At 42.4% G+C, this 16,842-nt stretch overlaps 1 protein-coding gene across 2 annotated transcripts in view; it reads right to left on the minus strand.

The window, feature by feature from the left end:
- ITGA8 (integrin subunit alpha 8) overlaps window positions 1-16,842 on the minus strand; it is a 196,557-nt gene that overhangs the window by 25,793 nt on the left and 153,922 nt on the right. For both annotated transcript variants that reach the window (XM_005564711.4, XM_065520345.2), the window contains exons 26-27: window positions 14,813-14,941; window positions 4,971-5,084 (exon numbers count right to left, since the gene is read on the minus strand). In XM_005564711.4, coding sequence (XP_005564768.3) covers window positions 4,971-5,084; window positions 14,813-14,941 — 243 coding nt within the window. The remainder of the gene's footprint in view (window positions 1-4,970; window positions 5,085-14,812; window positions 14,942-16,842) is intronic.

The following is a 16,842-nucleotide window of genomic DNA, read 5'->3' on the forward strand; positions in this document are numbered from 1 at the left end:
ATGATTATATGACCAAATCTTACAATTTTGAATGGAAATATACTTCCCTAACATTTTAAAACAGTGCTGCCCCATAGAATTTTCTTCAATAAGAGAAATGCTCTTAATCTGCACAGACCAATGCAGTAGCCGTGAGCTGTGACTCTTAAATACTTAAGATGTGATTGGTGAGACTGGGGAAATGAATTTTAAATTTTAGTCAAATTGAAATACTTTGAATAGCAATACATGACTATTACTACTGTACTGGACAGTATAATTCAATAATCATAAGATGTTTTCTTTATTGGATTCTGAAATAGCATGCTATACAATGTAAACATCTTGAAAAAGTTTAATACACGGTATTTAAAACCTTTGTATAGTAGTTATAGTATAGTTATCCATAATATAAGAGTTATAGTTTAGCCATCTGTAGTACAGTGATCAAAATATAAAATCTACAGAGGCTGTTATGGTAATCTTTAGTTCAGCAGTCTAGTGTAGTGACATACATGGGGTAAAAGCTCAAGATTCTCCCCCTTACTATCTATGTGCCTTGGGAAGGCCATATAGTATCTATGTCTCAGTTTGTTCATCTGTAAAATGCAGCTGACAATAATAATACATGTCCCATGGGATTGCTGTAAGAATTAAATGAGTCATTCATATACAAGCATGTATCATGGTACTTAGCTGCATGGCACTCACTCAATAGTAACCTGACTATTTGCAGACAAACAGCCCTCTTTGGAAAGATTGGCAGGCTGTTCCCTAAGTGTAAAGAGCCATTTAGATGTAGTCTGTTCTCAGTCAACCAAAACATCAACACAATAAAAAAGTAGGCTATTGAGACAGCATACAGAGTTATTGCTGGCTTACGCCAAGTAGAATAAACACCATAAATTACTTGTGAGCTACCTATAGAATCAGTGAATTTTCAGGCACGAAAAGAGACTTTAGTCCAATCTCTTCATTTCACAAATAAGGAACTTGAGCCCCATGAAAGTTAAGTGCTTTGAACAAAACCAGGCAGGAATGGAACTGAGCTCCTGCATCCTGACCCAGTATCTACCAAAGATAGAGAAAAGAGACTGTCTGATGTTAGTCAGGGTCATTCCTCCTAGAACTTGAATTTAATGGATGTCTGTGGTTTTTTGCACATCACTTTGCTAATAGGCAGTTTTCACATACGAAATTCAAAAACAGGCTCACCCCTGTGTTTACTCATACACTTTTGCCAATATTTACCCAAACTGCAAGAGCATCTACACTGCATCTCCAGCCCCACTCAAGCCTTCAGATGACTTCGGCCCCAACTGTTCTGGTTCAAAATTTTGCCCATTTAGTGATAATGTCTAAGAGTAGATGGAAAATGTGTGTAGGGAACAGAGTCATAACAAAAACAATTTAAACCCTAATTAATTACTTTCTTCTCATACTAGTAAGGTTGGTGAAGTAGTTTAAGGAGCATATTTACTAGATTAAAGAAATTGGTGCAATACTGTGGCAAATAGAGCCAGGCTTTGCTAGTGGGGATAGAAGATTATTGATTTTAGGGGGTTGAATAATGTCTTCCCCAAATTCATATTAACTTAGAATCTCATAATATGACCTTGTTTGGAATAACGGTCTTTGCAGAATGAATTAAGGTAAGGTTTGAGATGAGATTGTACTGGGATTAGGGTGGGCTCTAAATCCAATGTCCTTACAAGAAATAGAAGACACAGTGACACAGAGACACAGAAGGGAAGGTGATGGGAGATGGAGGGAGAGTAGAGTGATGGTCTACAAGCCACTGAATGCCCAGGATTACTGGCAACCACCAGAAGCTAGGAGGGGCCAGGCCTGGTGGTTTATACCTCTAAGCCCAGTGCTTCGGGAGACCAAGGAAGGAGGATCACTTGAAGCCAGGAGTTTGAGACCAGCCTAGGCAATAGAGCAAGATATAATCTCTACAAAAATAATTAAAAACTGAGCATGGCATGGTGCCAGGTACCTGTAGTCCCAGCTACTCAGGAGTCTGAGGTGGGAGGGTTGTTTGAGCCCAGGAGTTCAAGACTGCAGTGAGCTATGACTGCACCACTTCACTCCAGCTTGGGTGACATAGTGAGACCCTGTCTTTACAAAAAAAAAAAAAATAATAAAAAAAATAAAAAAAGAAAATAATAATAAAAAACAAAACTCCACAAAAACCAAAAATAACTTGAAGGGAGGCATGGGGTAGTTTATTCCTCAGAGCCTCCAGGAAGAACCAACCCTGCTGACACACTGGTTTCAGGCTTCTGGTTTTGGACTTTGAGAGAATAAATTTCTGTTGTTTTAAGCCACTTAGTTTGTGGTCCTTTGTTGCGTGATCCCTAAGAAATGAATCTATTGATCACAATAATATAGCTTACTCCCAGCTTTCATCTGACTAGAGAAAAACAGGATTTACAGCTTAGGCTTTCAGACAAATTGCATCTAAAAGTAGGAAATTCAAGGGCTAATGATCTGTGGTATTAGATGGCCACCAGGGATTCTTCCCTCCTGGTATTCACACCCTTGTATGGGTGCCTCACCTACTGAATGAATACGACTGATATGTGCAAATGACAGGACATTGTGGAAATAAAAGAAAGTGACCATCCTACCTACAGCAGCAGCCCTGCTCCCTACTCTTTATCCTACTACCCTGATCTCACTACCCAATTCTACTTTCTTCCTGGCACTGATCCATCTGTTTGCCTGCTCAGTTTCTGACTCCCTCCACTGAGATTAACAGCCCTGTGAAGGCAGGTGCTATGTCTGTTGTGTTCACAGCTATTTCTCCTATAACTAGACCCTGAAGCAGCCCTTGGCACACAGTAGGTCCTTCCTACATATTTGTTGAGTGAATGAATACATAATGGTTTGATTTAAAAATAAAGTCAAATAAATTGGGCACTGTGCCTCTCCTTAGGTCAGTGGTTCAAAATGGGATGATGTCCCCCGAGGACATTGGCAATATCTGGAGACAATTTTGGTTGTCACACCTGGGGTAAGGGTACTACCAGCACCTACTAGGTAGAGGCAGGGATGCTGCTAAGTATCCTATAATGCCCAGGGTGGCTCCCAACAACACAGCATGATCTGTTTCAAAATGTTAATAGTGCAGAGATTGAGAAACTCTGCCTTAGAAGAAAGGAAAGGAAGGAAGGAAAGAAAGAAAATGAAGTAAGAAAAGAAGGAGGGAAGGAAGATAGAAAGAAAGAAAAAGAAGGAAGGAAAGGGAAAGAAAGAAAAAGAGAAAGAAAGAAAAGAGGCACAGAAAGAAAGAAATGAAAAAAGAAAGACAGGAAGGAGAAAGGAAGGAAGGTAAGAAAGGGAGAGAAGGAAAGGGAAGGGAAATGAAGGGAAGGGAAGGGAAAGGAAGAAAGGAAGATGGCTTCACAAATGACCTTTAAAACAAAACTTTAATTTTCCTCGTTTTTATTTTAAAAACAAAAGTAAGATTGACAAGACTATGGAAGCATATTAAATCATAGAAAACATAAAAATCTAGACATAAAAGTTCTATATTTATAACTAGACTCAAAGGGATTTGACCCTTTCATTTTTCATGGCACAATAAACCAAATGAGTTTGTTTAGTAGTTAAAATGTGAGCAAGAATGCATAGACGTGGTAAGAGTTAATTTAGGATTTAAAAAAAAAATCCCCCTAAAACAATAAGGTTATAACACAGTAGTATCATTTAAATAGCACCTTCCAAAATGAAACTCTCATTTTCTTAGCATAAAAGAGATTTTAAACTTTTAAAATGCACACAGTCAGCCAGGAGCAATGGCTCATGCCTGGGAGCACTTCGGGAGACTGAAGCAGGTGGATCACTTGAGGCCAGGAGTTTGAGACCAGCCTGGTCAATGTGGCGAAACCCTATGTCTATTAAAAATACAAAAATTAGCCGGGCATGGTGGCCTATGCCTGTAGTCCCAGCTACTTGGGAGGCTCAGGCAGGGGAAATGCTTGAACCCAGGAGGTGGAGGTTACAGTTAGCTAAGATTGCACCACTGCACTCCAGCCTGGGCGACACAGCGAGACTCCATCTCAGGAAAAAAAAAAAAATGTGCACAAATCAATGGAATGATCCCTGGCTGTTGTGGGATGCAGAGCCGATCACATGAGTGGTGCGTAATCTATAAATCACACTCACGTACTTGGAGCTTGGCTGAGGTGCTATCCTGGTTGGAGCCCATGCTAAGAGGAACCTTCTAGAACAATCTCCCTTTTCCCTTCTAAATTGATTTCTATTTTAACTTCTCTGGACATATATGTCTTGAATAATTATGTTCTGATACTCATCATGCTGCCACTGACTAATAGTTACTGTGCCCAACCCTGGGTATGTAACAGTGGGCTAAGTACATTTTCTGAATCTACTCTTCAAGGTCTTAGGGAATTAGGATATTTAAACTGTCTTCACCTGCTGGGAAAAATGGCCAGTTCATCTTGCTCAACTCCTCCACATAAATTTTAATTGAAATATTTTTTAAAATGGAAACTTTTACATTGAAAAATGTAAAAAAAATTTTTTTAAGTTTAAAATTCGTTTTAATTTTTCTTTCTTTTCTTTTCTTTCTTTCTTTCTCTCTCTCTCTCTCTCTCTCTCTCTTATTTTTTCTTTTTGTTTGGCAGCATCTCACTCTGTCACCCAGGTTGGAGTACAGTGGTACAGTCTTGGCTCACTGCAACCTCTGTCTCCTGGGTTCAAGGGATTCTCATGCCTCAGCCTCCCAAGTAGCTGGGACCACTGGTATTCACCACCATGACCGGCTAATTTTTGTAGTTTTAGTAGAGTGGGTTTTTACCATGTGGGCCAGGCTGGTCTCAAACTCCTGGCCTCAAATAATCCATCTGCCTCGGACTCTCCAAGTGTTAAATTAGAAATCTCTACGAAAAGACTTCCTACTGAGCTTTTGCGAAGCAGCTCCCAGTGAGCAGTGTGTATGTGCTTCTGTGGTTATTTATTACCTGGAGGAAGGTGTGGGCCCATAATCGTGACCTGACTTTCAGGACTGCGCTTTCTCCTCCTTCGAGTCGTCCCACTGCACAGGAGATTTGTAAACACTCGATATTTGTACAATTCTGCAAACAACAGCAGTGGGAACAGGTCAGAGTCTTTAAATCATGGTAGAGACAATGAAGTTAGCTTATTGACATTTTATTCCCTCAGAAGTCATCGCCTTATCATAAATTATTAATTTAAATAGAGAACAATATATTGCAACAACCAAGAAAACACAGTTTAGTGGCGAGGATGAATCAACTTTAGTGGTAATGTGGAGGTAAAATGGAACACAAAATACAACATAAAATTTAAGCTCTTTTCGAACTACTTTAAGACAATCTTTCTGCAGCAGCAATTGAATTGTTCTGTTTCATTTTCTCCGAACTGGGGGAGGCATTGCTCATAGATATTCACAATACCCAATGCTGGGCTCAGCAAGTCTGGAAGGGATTGCAGAGGAAGACCCCTGAGCCCATATTATCTCAAAGACCTGTAGTTACTGACCCATTGGCATACATTTGTTCCATAAAGTTCTTCTGTCTAAATTATTTTTCTGGTTATAAAGGAGGTTTTTCTACGACTTTCATTCATTAGGCTATTTTTAATCGGTTTCTAGAATTGCCCAGCATATAATGAATAACCTTTAATATATGAAATGCATGTTCCTGAAAAAGGATTCATTATAATGACATTCTATCTATCAAATCAAATTTTCTTTCTTCTTTTCTTTTTCTTTCTTTCTTTCTTTTTTTTTTTTCTTTTGAGACAGAGTTTTGCTCTTGTTGCCCAGGCTGGAGTGAAATGGTATGATCTCGGCTCACTGCAACCTCTGCCTTCCGGGTTCAAGCAATTCTCCTGCCTCAGTCTCCTGAGTAGCTGGAGTTATAGGCATCTGCCATCATGCCTGGCTAATTTTTGTATTTTTAGTAGAAATGGGGTTTCACCATGTTAGCCAGGCTGGTCTCAAATTCCTGATCTCAGGTGATCCACCTGCCTCAGCCTCCCAAAGTGTTGGGATTACAGGCGTGAGTCACCATGCCCAGCCTCAAATCTGATTTTCTAATCAGATTCCAGCATGGAAATAAATGAACACATCATAATCCATTTTCTGTGTGCCATGCACAGAATGATACTTCTCTAACTGTACACCCTCATGGGTTTAAATTTATCTTGTGGCCCATGCGTATTCATTTTTCATATCTCAAGCACTCAACATTGGCCTGTTAGTACTCAATAAAAATCAAAGTACTGGATATTATGTGAAGTAGCTGACTGAGACATTTCACTTTAATGAAATGGATATAACACAGAATAATGCAAGGAGCATATTACCATGAGAACCCTTTTTGAGAATCTTTTTCAAGATCCTCAGAATTCTCTGCAAAGGGGTTAGTAATATATTGTCCGATAAATTGCAGTGAGGTTCATTTCCTACAGGACACTCCCAAAGACAGGTGGGTGGACTGTCCTTGGGCTACTAGAGTTGGGTGCTGAGGTGCTGATGTTGTTTGGCTGTGTCCCCACCCAAATCTCACCTTTAATTGTAGCTCCCATAACTCCCATGTGTTGTGGGAGGGACCTGGTGGGGGATAATTGGATCATGGGGACGGTTTCCCACATACTGTTCTCACGGTAGTGAATAAGTCTCACGAGATCTGATTGTTTTACAAGGGGTTCCTTCTTTCACTTGGTTCTCATTCTCTGCTTGCCTGCCACCATGTAAGAAGTGCCTTCTGCCTTCCACCATGACTGTGAGGACTCCCCAACCTTGTGGAACTGTGAGCCCATTAAGCCTCTTTTTCTTTATAAATGACCCAGTCTCGGGTATGTCTTTATCAGCAACTTGAAAATGGACTAATACAGGTGCCCCCAGCAAGAACAGGAATTCTCAAAACTCTGTGGTTTGTGGCCCTTTCAAGGACTCTCATGTTGACCTGTGCTCCACGGCTGACATGCTGTGTACCACTCACCCCGCCCTTCAGAGGGAAGAGGGGTGTCAAGGTCAGGAGTTGTAGACTCCCTGCAGATGGGGATCCCAGTTAGCCAGCTCTGCTAGAGGATTCTGGAGAGGATGATGCTTGGAATGAGCCATGAAGGTGTGAACGGGAGGTCACCTAGCAGAATGGGAGACCTGGCCCATGATTCTGTTGTACTAGACTGGGGCATGCTCGAGAAAGGGAAGGGCGGGGTATATGAGGGTGAAATGGACAGATGGAAGTAGGATAGCAATGAGAGAAAGTCTATATGAAGAGTCTTCCTACGCATGCTAAGGAGGTACTGGGGAGCCTGTCATGCTTTTATATCCAGGGGGTATTGATCAAGTCTGTATTTTAGAGGGATGGGTAATATGAGAGGAAAGAGAAGAGAGAGGGAAGAGTGGGGGGCAGGAGGGTGATAGGGGCCCAATGCAAGAGCCCCCGGTGAGTGAGGCTGAGGCCCTGAACTGAGGCAGTGGAAATGGAGAGAGGAAGATACATTTTGGAGAAGTTTAGAAAATAGAATAAAGACATGATGACTACACAGAGGTTGCATGGAGAATGCTCTTTGGAGAAGAACGGGGTGGACGGGTACTGGTAACACTGAGACTGGGGATTCTAGAGAGGAGATACATTTGAGAAGTCATGGAGACAACAGTTTTGGGTATGTGAGGATGGGGGGTGGCTCTTAGACACCCAGATCAGGCCTTTAAGGCTTGAATGCAGTAAGGGAGGTCTGAGATGACAGAAGGCACTGAGGAAGGACTGGAAATATGATCATCCAAAAAAATTAAATGGATGGGAGAGAAGAGAAAGGGGCTGGGATGGAATCCTGGGGCACAGGGGCATTGGAAGGATGGGCAAAGAAAAATCTTAGAAGAGACTTTCTAAGAAGGAGCCATCCAAATGGCAGAAAGAGAACCAGGAGGGGATGTTCTGGGGGGAATTCAAGAGATGTGATAGTTTCAGGAAGTGGCCAATAGTATCAAATGCTGGAGATGCATTAAGAAAGGCAAGGTGGCTGGAAGCTGGGCAATGAAAAGGAAGACAGGAAAGTTTGAAGAGGAGGAGATGGAGGTGATAGCTACAGAAGCAGCAGGGGCCCACGATGAGAAAGGGAAGGGTATTCTGGGGGTGGAGGAGAAATTCTTTTTCAGTGTTGTAGATACAAATTTTTCCTATGCAAATTGGAAATTATGATCCCAACACAGGATGTTGGCATTTTGCACTTTCAAATTCCTCATCAGAAATGTGATTCAGTAAGTTGTTTTTAACTAAACAAAAAACATAGGAGGTCTCATTTCGCTTTTGATTTTAGAATAAACTTTGCATAATCACTTTCTATCCAGAGTTGTTTTGACTCCAGGACATGGGGAGGCATAGGATTTGCAATTTTCGAACCAATAAGAGAAAGAGAGTAATATATGTGTTAACAAAACCAGATACGGAAATCAGGAACTGCCTTGGCCTTCATCTGACAGTTTCTGTGATATTCGGGAGTTTAAAATTACCTTACATCAATACTATTCAAAGAGAAACAATAGAAGGAAAGAAATGGGCCCTGCAACACAAATACATACAATTTTCAAAAACAATTTAGTTATTGATCTCTACTGTCTCAGTGTACTCATGAGACATACCCTGAAGTGGAAATTTAAAAACATACTTGAACTTTGATTTTTCTTTTTTTCTTTTCCGCTCACTGCAAGCTCTGCCTCCTGGGTTCACACCATTCTCCTGGGTTCACACCATTCTCCTGGGTTCACACCATTCTCCTGCCTCAGCCTCCCAAGTAGCTGGGACTACAGGCGCCCGCCGCCATGCCTGGCTACTTTTTTTGTATTTTTAGTAGACGCGGGGTTTCACCGTGTTAGCCAGAATGGTCTTGATCTCCTGACCTGGTAATCTGCCCGCCTCAGCCTCCCAAAGTTCTGAGATTACAGGCGTGAGCCACCGTGCCCAGTCAAACTTTGATTTTTCAAATCATTAATACTGCATAGGTGTGGACATTGGTTTTTCAGAAGGATTCTCCCACTGGTAGTGCATATTAGAATTCTGTAGATGTCTCTTTTTTATTATACTTTAAGTTCTGGGATACATGTACAGAATGTGCAGGTTTGTTACATAGGTATACATATGCCCTGGTGGTTTGTTGCACCCATCAACCCGTCATCTACATTAGGTATTTCTCCTAATGCTATCCCTCCCCTATCCCCTCACCCTCTGACAGGCCCTGGTGTGTGATGTTCCCCTCCCTGTGTCTATGTGTTCTCATTGTTCAGTTCCCACTTATGAGTGAGAACATGCGGTGTTCGGTTTTCTGTTTCCTGTGTTAGTTTGCTGAGAATGATATCAATTGTTTTCTGTTCTATTGTATACCATGGAAGCATTTTAAAAATGATAATATGAGGCCGGGCGCGGTGGCTCAAGCCTGTAATCCCAGCACTTTGGGAGGCCAAGACGGGTGGATCACGAGGTCAGGAGATCGAGACCATCCTGGCTAACACGGTGAAACCCCGTCTCTACTAAGAAATACAAAAAACTAGCCGGGCGAGGTGGCGGGCGCCTGTAGTCCCAGCTACTTGGGAGGCTGAGGCCGGAGAATGGCGTGAACCCGGGAGGCGGAGCTTGCAGCGAGCTGAGATTCGGCCACTGCACTCCAGCCTGGGCTACAGAGTGAGACTCCGTCTCAAAAAAAAAAAAAAAAAAAGATAATATGCAAAACTTTATTAATTTATCCTAAAAGGAATAGTATATGGATTCTCTACTGTTATGTTTCTTAAACATTACAGTGTCATAAACATTCACTTGAGGCTGGATGCGGTGGCTCACACCTATAACCCCAGCACTTTGGGAGGCCGAGACGGGACATTCACTTGAGGTCAGGAGTTTGAGACCAGCCTGGCCAATGTGGTGAAACCCCGTCTCTTCAAAAAAACACAAAAATTAGCCGGGCGTGGTGGTGGGCACCTGTACTCCCAGCTACTCAGGACAGAGGTGGGAGGATCACTTGAATCTGGGAGGCAGAGGTTGCAGTGAGTTGAGATCGTGTCACTGCACTCCAGCAGTGACAGAGTGAGACTCTATCTCAGGAAAAAAATAATTATTTGAATTACAATCTTTCAATTGCCATAGGTTTTTTTTTTTTTTTTTGGTCATGTAACTTCAGGTACTTCTATCATCATAAATGCTTCGTTTGACTTAAGTTTAACTGATTATTTAAGTGAGATTTGCTCATTACATTTTTCTGTCCATTTCCATAGTTCAAACATTTTCTACTGTCAAGATGAAATAAATGAATGTCAAAGAGTGTTTAAGACACACCTTTTAAAGCCATTTTAACCATTTTAAAGTGTGCAGTTCAGTGGCATTAAGTACATTCACAACGTTGAACCACCATCACCTCCATCCAAATCCAAAGCATTTTCATCATCCCAGACTAAAACTCCTGAAAACTTTTGCATTAATGAGACACAGAACTAGGATTTGTTTACATGACTTTTATCCTAATATCCTCTTTGAGGCTCTTTACTATGACTAAAAGAAGTTATCTGGCTGGGCATGGTGATTCACGCCTGTAATCCCAGCACTTTGGGAGGCCGAGGCAGGTGGATCAACTGAGGTCAGGAGTTCGAGACCAGCCTGGCCAACATGGTGAAACTCTGTCCCTACAAAAAATTAGCCAGGTGTGGTAGCGGGCACCTGTAATCCCAGCTACTCAGGATGCTGAGGCAGGAGAATCACTTGAACCCAGGAGGTGGAGGCTGTAGTGAGCCGAGACAGCGCCACTGCACTCTGGCCTGGGCAATGAGAGTGAAACTCTGCCTCAAAAAAAAAAAAAAATTATCCATGTGGTGGGTAACACATTTAGGATTTTCAGGAGTATGATTAATTTAATAAGGCATTATCCTACTTTATCGGACTGAAATAAATGATTATCAGAGTTTTAAAATATTTTGTTACGCTTTTGTTTTATAAAAATAGTTAATTCAAGGTAAATACAGGAGTGCAGGAATGGAAAGGAAGTTAATTTAGGACTTCCCCAGCTCTCCACTTGCCACCCATTTGTTTTCCTTAAAAACTCATAAGACTTCTTTGTATCATCTGATAACTCTGACTGGGACCCCCTGATGAATTGCCCTGAGTTCGGAACTGAAGGAGAGGCAGAGCCTGTGGTGAGGAAGGGCTGTTCATCTGGCTCCTTGTACCCTAAGTCTATGGATTACAAAAAATAATGCACTATTCTTTTGGGCTAGTGTCTCTCTGGCATGAAGCCATGGACTCATGGCTGCCTCGGGGCTGCCCAGATCCACCCCTTGCACCATCATTCCTGAGTCTTGTCTCCTGTATTGAAACCTCTGCGTCTGTCCTTCCCACCATGTGTGCACCCACACACTTGCACATATGCACACGCACACAGGTCCCACAGATGCCACTAAACTGGCTGAGAGAGTAGAAGACTATTTATCCCCAGCGCATTTTCCACTTTAGTTGAAGGGGCAACTGATTGTTAACATTCACTCATACTGTCATTACATTTTATCTTTTGCAAATCCTCCCTCCCTCCCTCCCTCTCTTTCTTTCTTTCTTTCTTTCTTTCTTTCTTTCTTTCTTTCTTTCTTTCTTTCTTTCTTTCTTTCTTTCTTTTTCTTTCTTTCTTTCTCTCTCTCTCTCTCTCTCTCTTTCTTTCTTTCTCTTTCTTTCTTTCTTTCTTTCTTTCTTTCTTTCTTTCTTTCTTTCTTTCTTTCTTTCTTTCTTTCTTTCTTTCTTTCAAAAAGAGGTTTAATTGACTCACACTTCCACAGGCTGTACAGAAAGCAGGACTGGGAGGCCTCAGGAAACTTACAAGCATGAGGAAAGGGTGAAGGAAAAGCAAAAACCTTCTTTGCATGGCAGACAGGGAGACAGAGAGCAAAGGGGGAATTGCAAATCCTTTCTTAAACTTTAATTTTTCAGTTATGTAAATCAAGCGTATGGGTTTCCATTCTACAGATGAGAAAATCGGGGATTCAATTTCTTGAGCACTGATTTCCTTTCTTCAGTGATAGCTACTTTGAATTATTTCAGTATCATAACTGGCTGGAGCAGTTCTAGTCCTCAATGCATCCTTGAATGTTGTCATAAAAAATGGCTGCTTTTATTTATTTATGTCATAACATTGTATTTTGAATTCAGCAGGTTTGGTGGCTAATGAATTTGATCACTACCAACACTATCTTTTAAATGGCTTGCAATATATCATTGGCTTATAATTGGATTTAGGATTAAGAGCGTTTAGATTAAGAACATGTAGAAGGGCACACCATGGAGCATTTTAGACGGTGATTCCAAAAGCTATTAGTATTGTCTGTGATGAGTTCATTCACTGTGTCATTCACATGTTTGCTCAACAGATGAGCTGGTATTATGCTACATGTTGAGAAAACAATACTGAGAAACCAAAACATGCTACCTACCCTAATGGGCTGTCAGGACTGCGGACAGGGAGGGAAGGAGGATGCTCCCTCAGGCCAGTGCACTGTGGCAGCTGGACAAGTCTAGGAGCTATTCAAAGTTTCTGGGATGAAGCCACTCTGGAGAGGGTCGGCAGCATAGGTAGGTTAGGTGTCTGAAGGCTTTCAACCCAGCCAGGACTGTAACTGCTGCCCCTGTAGAAAGAACTCTAGCACCCTCCTTGGTTCTGGCTTTTCCAGTTCTACCTCCACCTTCCCTTTCTTATTACTTATTTGCCCTGAGGCCTTCTGCCAAGGGTTTCTCTCTCTCTTTATTTATTTATTTATTTTTTTTGAGACCAAGTCTCACTCTTGTCTCCCAGGCTGGAGTGCAGTGGCATGATCTCGACTCACTGCAACCTACACCTCCTGAGTTCAAGCATTCAAGCGATTCTCCTGCCTCAGTCTCCTGAGTAGCTGGGATTACAGGTGCCTGCCACCACGCCTGGATAATTTTTTTTTGTATTTTTAGTGGAGACGGGTTTCATCATGTTGGCCAGGCTGGTCTGGAACTCCTGACTTCAGGTGATCCATTCACCTTAACCTCCCAAAGTGCTGGGATTATAGGCTAAGCCACAATGCCCAACCAGGTCTCCCTCTTTGGCTTGCTTCTTTGGATGGACAACCCCGGACTTATCACTGTGGCCTTTGATTCAGTATCACCACAAATCACTACATCTTGGACTGAGCTTCTGAACTGCAGCTTTGGGGCAAGAAGTACCTGCTTGGTCTGTCCCCCCAATACCAGACCCAGTGTTCCTAGCCTGTCCCTGCTCTAAGCACGGAATGTTTGTTTTCTTGTTTTATCTTTTATATATATATATAAATTTTTATGGTTATATAGTAGGTGTATATATTTATAGGGTTTATGAGCTATTTTGATATAGGCATACAATGTATAATGATCACATCAGGGTAAATGAGGTACCAGCACTTCAAGCATTCATTTCTTTGTGTTACAAATGTGCCAATTATGCTCTTTTAATTATTTTTAAATGTACAATAAATTGTTGACTATAGTCACTCTGTTATGCTATCAAACAATAGATCTTATTCATTCTATCTAACTATATTTTGTACCTGTTCATCATCCCCACTTCCCTTGTTTGCTTGTTTTTGAGAAGGGTATTAGCTTCTGAGGTGATCTCTGGTTACTTCTGCATACCTGGAGAATGTGCATGTAGCTTCCTACTTTCCATGGAGATGGTCTACAGAGGACAGATAAACCCTGGCATTCACTTTGAGGGTGAATGGTCAGGGAAGAGGATGTATATTCACATGAAAACATAAAGCACTAGAAGCTACCGTAATAGGATGAGTGGGAGAATAAAATCAAAAACGCTGACTCTGACCAGGTGTGGTGGCTCACGCCTATAATTTCAGCACTTTGGGAAGCCGAAGTGGGCAGATCACTTGAGGTTAGGAGTTTGAGACCAGCCTGGCCAACATTGTGAAACCTCATCTTTACAAAAATGCAAAAAATAGCTGGGCGTGGTGGCATGTGCCTATAGTCCCAGCTACTCGGGAGACTGAGGCAGGAGGATTGCTTGAACCCTAGAAGCAGAGGTTGCAGTGAGCTGAGATTGCACCACTGCACTCCAGCCTGAGTGACAGAGTGAAACTCTCTCTCTCAAAAAAAAAAAAAAAAAAAAAAAAGTGCTGCCTCATGAACACTGAAGATAGTATTGCTAAGCACTGACTAAGCTCAGGCTTAAGCTGCCACAGACCCCAGTGCTAAGACTTAGCAGGAGTTTTGGCCCAGGAAACCTGAACACAGCATTCTTTTTTAAAAAGTAGAGCCTGCGTCTTGTTATGTTGTCCAGGCTGGTACCAAACTCTTGGCCTCAAGGGATCCTTCCACCTCAGCTTCTCAAAGTGCTGGGATTACAGGTGTGAGCCAAAATACCCAGCCATGAACGCACCATTCTTGCCTCTTCCAGATAAGCAGAAGACTCTGAGATTCTGGGACAGGTGCAAAACCCCAAGGGTCCACGCTCACTTCAAACTACCGCAGCCCAGCATCCATGCACGGACTAACAACGGAAACTGTATGTTCCTGAAATGGATTGAAGGCCACAGTTGATGTTTTCACCATTATTCTCCAAAGTGGCCTCCATGGCAGCTTTAGAAAAGTGAAAAGGTTATATTGCAAGTGCTCCTTAATTCTTACAGAAAAGTTGCTTTTCATTCTCGAGATAAATACTGCCAAAAAATGTTAGGAATATCTGAGCAGTGAAGGAGACTAAGAACAATCCTTGAAGTTAAAACCATCTGTATTTGGGAGTTCTATCCAATGCACTCATTTCCCTCAGTTCTATGCACACTGGCATAACTCACCAGTATTTTTGCAGGGCTCTGTCTGTGGAATTCAACCACGGGCACATCCCTCTTCCTGACAAGATGAGGAATGGTAGAGTTTCGCAAAAAGGCACTGAGCTCAGGGGTGTGCTCTGGGGAGGCAGCAGGCTGCAAAAGAAAGTGGGAGATACCACACACAAATGAGTGAACAATTGTTACATTTTCATTAACCTTGAACTCTAGGCATTTTTTTTTCTCAGTGGAATATGATTCACATGAGAATCCAGTCATGTGATTACCAGCAGTGTGTTTTGACAGTGACGTGACCTGCACGCACAAGGAACAAGCTTTTCCACTCTTCGATGACAAGAATTCATGAAGCATGGGGAATGCATTCCTGGGAAGTTTATCTTGCAAGGAGAAGATTTGAAGCAGAAGTCATTTCCCCATAAGGAGAGAAAACGTGCAAGTGACATTTCAGACATGAGCCATCCTTCTCTCATTACTTTCTTCTCATTGTAGAGCGGGGCCAGTTAAACTGAGGAATGTCCTGTATGGGGAGATGAATCCTGAGGTGATAGAAAAGTGAGGTGCCGACCTCATTTGGGGAAACAGCCTGATGTGGTCAAGGACCCAACCTCCGCATGGCTGAACCCCACGTTCCTGCACTCCTTTAGGAGAAAACTCTGCCCTGATGAAAATGACTTTTCCAAAGCATGCTACATGCTCACTGTGCCACAGTGGAGTCTGTTTTCAGGCCCGAGTTTATTTTGCAAATGTCCTAGAACTTACTATTTTATCTCAGGTTCCATGCTGGGTCCGTCTGCTGGCTGGATAAATATTTTGAGACTTCCAGTAAATCACGCAGAAAATCCCACTGACATTCTTTATTTTAGACCCACTGAATACAAAGACCTAATTTTCTGCACCCCACTCCCACCCTTGAGAATTATGATTTCTCTTACACAGTTTCTCTTTGTAGTCACAGGAGCAATAATAGTATGCCCATCTCTATGGAATGATGAAAAGAAATTTCTACATTGCAGATGTAGGCTGCATCACAAAAGATGAAATAAGAGTGCTCGGTATGTCATAAAAACCTGGAAAAACCTACCAGACAAACAGAAGAATGGAGTCCAGACTCCCTAGCGTGGCACACACAGGTCCTCACGTGCTGGTCTCGGCCGGTTTCTCCAGCCTCTTCTCTGACCAAGAACCCTAGGTCCCCCACTCCAGCATGCTAACCTGCTCTCCACTCCTGACAGCCACAGGCACACTCGCCAAGCCTCTGATGTTCTGCATGCCTGGTCTGGGGCCCATCTGTGCCTATCCGGCTGCACCTCAACTGCCTGCTAGCTGGTCTGCATTGCCAGATGAGAAAATGCAAAACACAAAGCAGAGAGTCACTTAGAGCCTCCCAGGAAACAGGGAGACGAAGATAATCTGGAGAGGAAAGCTAAGGCAGGGAGATCAGATGTAGGAGGTAATCCAGGGAAGTGTGGCTTTTATAGAAGCCCAAGGAAAAGAAAGTTTGCAAAAATAAGACAGTGACAAAGAATGCCAAATCCTGCAGAGGAGTAAAGGGCAAAGACCTTTATGCACTGAACTTGGCAATTTTGTCACGGCCTTTGCAGGGACATGGATGGAACTGGAAGCCATTATCCTCAGCAAACTAACACAGGAACAGAAAAACCAAACACCGCATGTTCTCACTTATAAGTGGGAGTTGAACAATGAGAACACATGGACACAGGGAGGGGTACATCACACACTGGGGCCTGTCGGGGTAGGGGGTAGGGGGTGGGAGAGCATCAGGAAAAATAGCTAATGCATGTTGGGCTTAATACTTAGGTGATGGGTTGACAGGTGCAGCAAACCACCATGGCACATGTTTACCTATGTAACAAACTTGCACATCCTTCACAAGTACCCTGGAACTTAAAATAAAATTAAATTAAAAAAAATTATGGGCCAGGCTTACACCTATAATCCCACCACTTTGGGAGGCCAAGTCAAGAGGATCTTGGCTTGCGGCCAGGTGTTTGAGACCAGATTAGGCAACATAGTGA

This window comes from Macaca fascicularis, chromosome 9, assembly GCF_037993035.2.
Source record: "Macaca fascicularis isolate 582-1 chromosome 9, T2T-MFA8v1.1".
In the NCBI taxonomy this organism is placed as follows: Eukaryota; Metazoa; Chordata; class Mammalia; order Primates; family Cercopithecidae; genus Macaca; species Macaca fascicularis.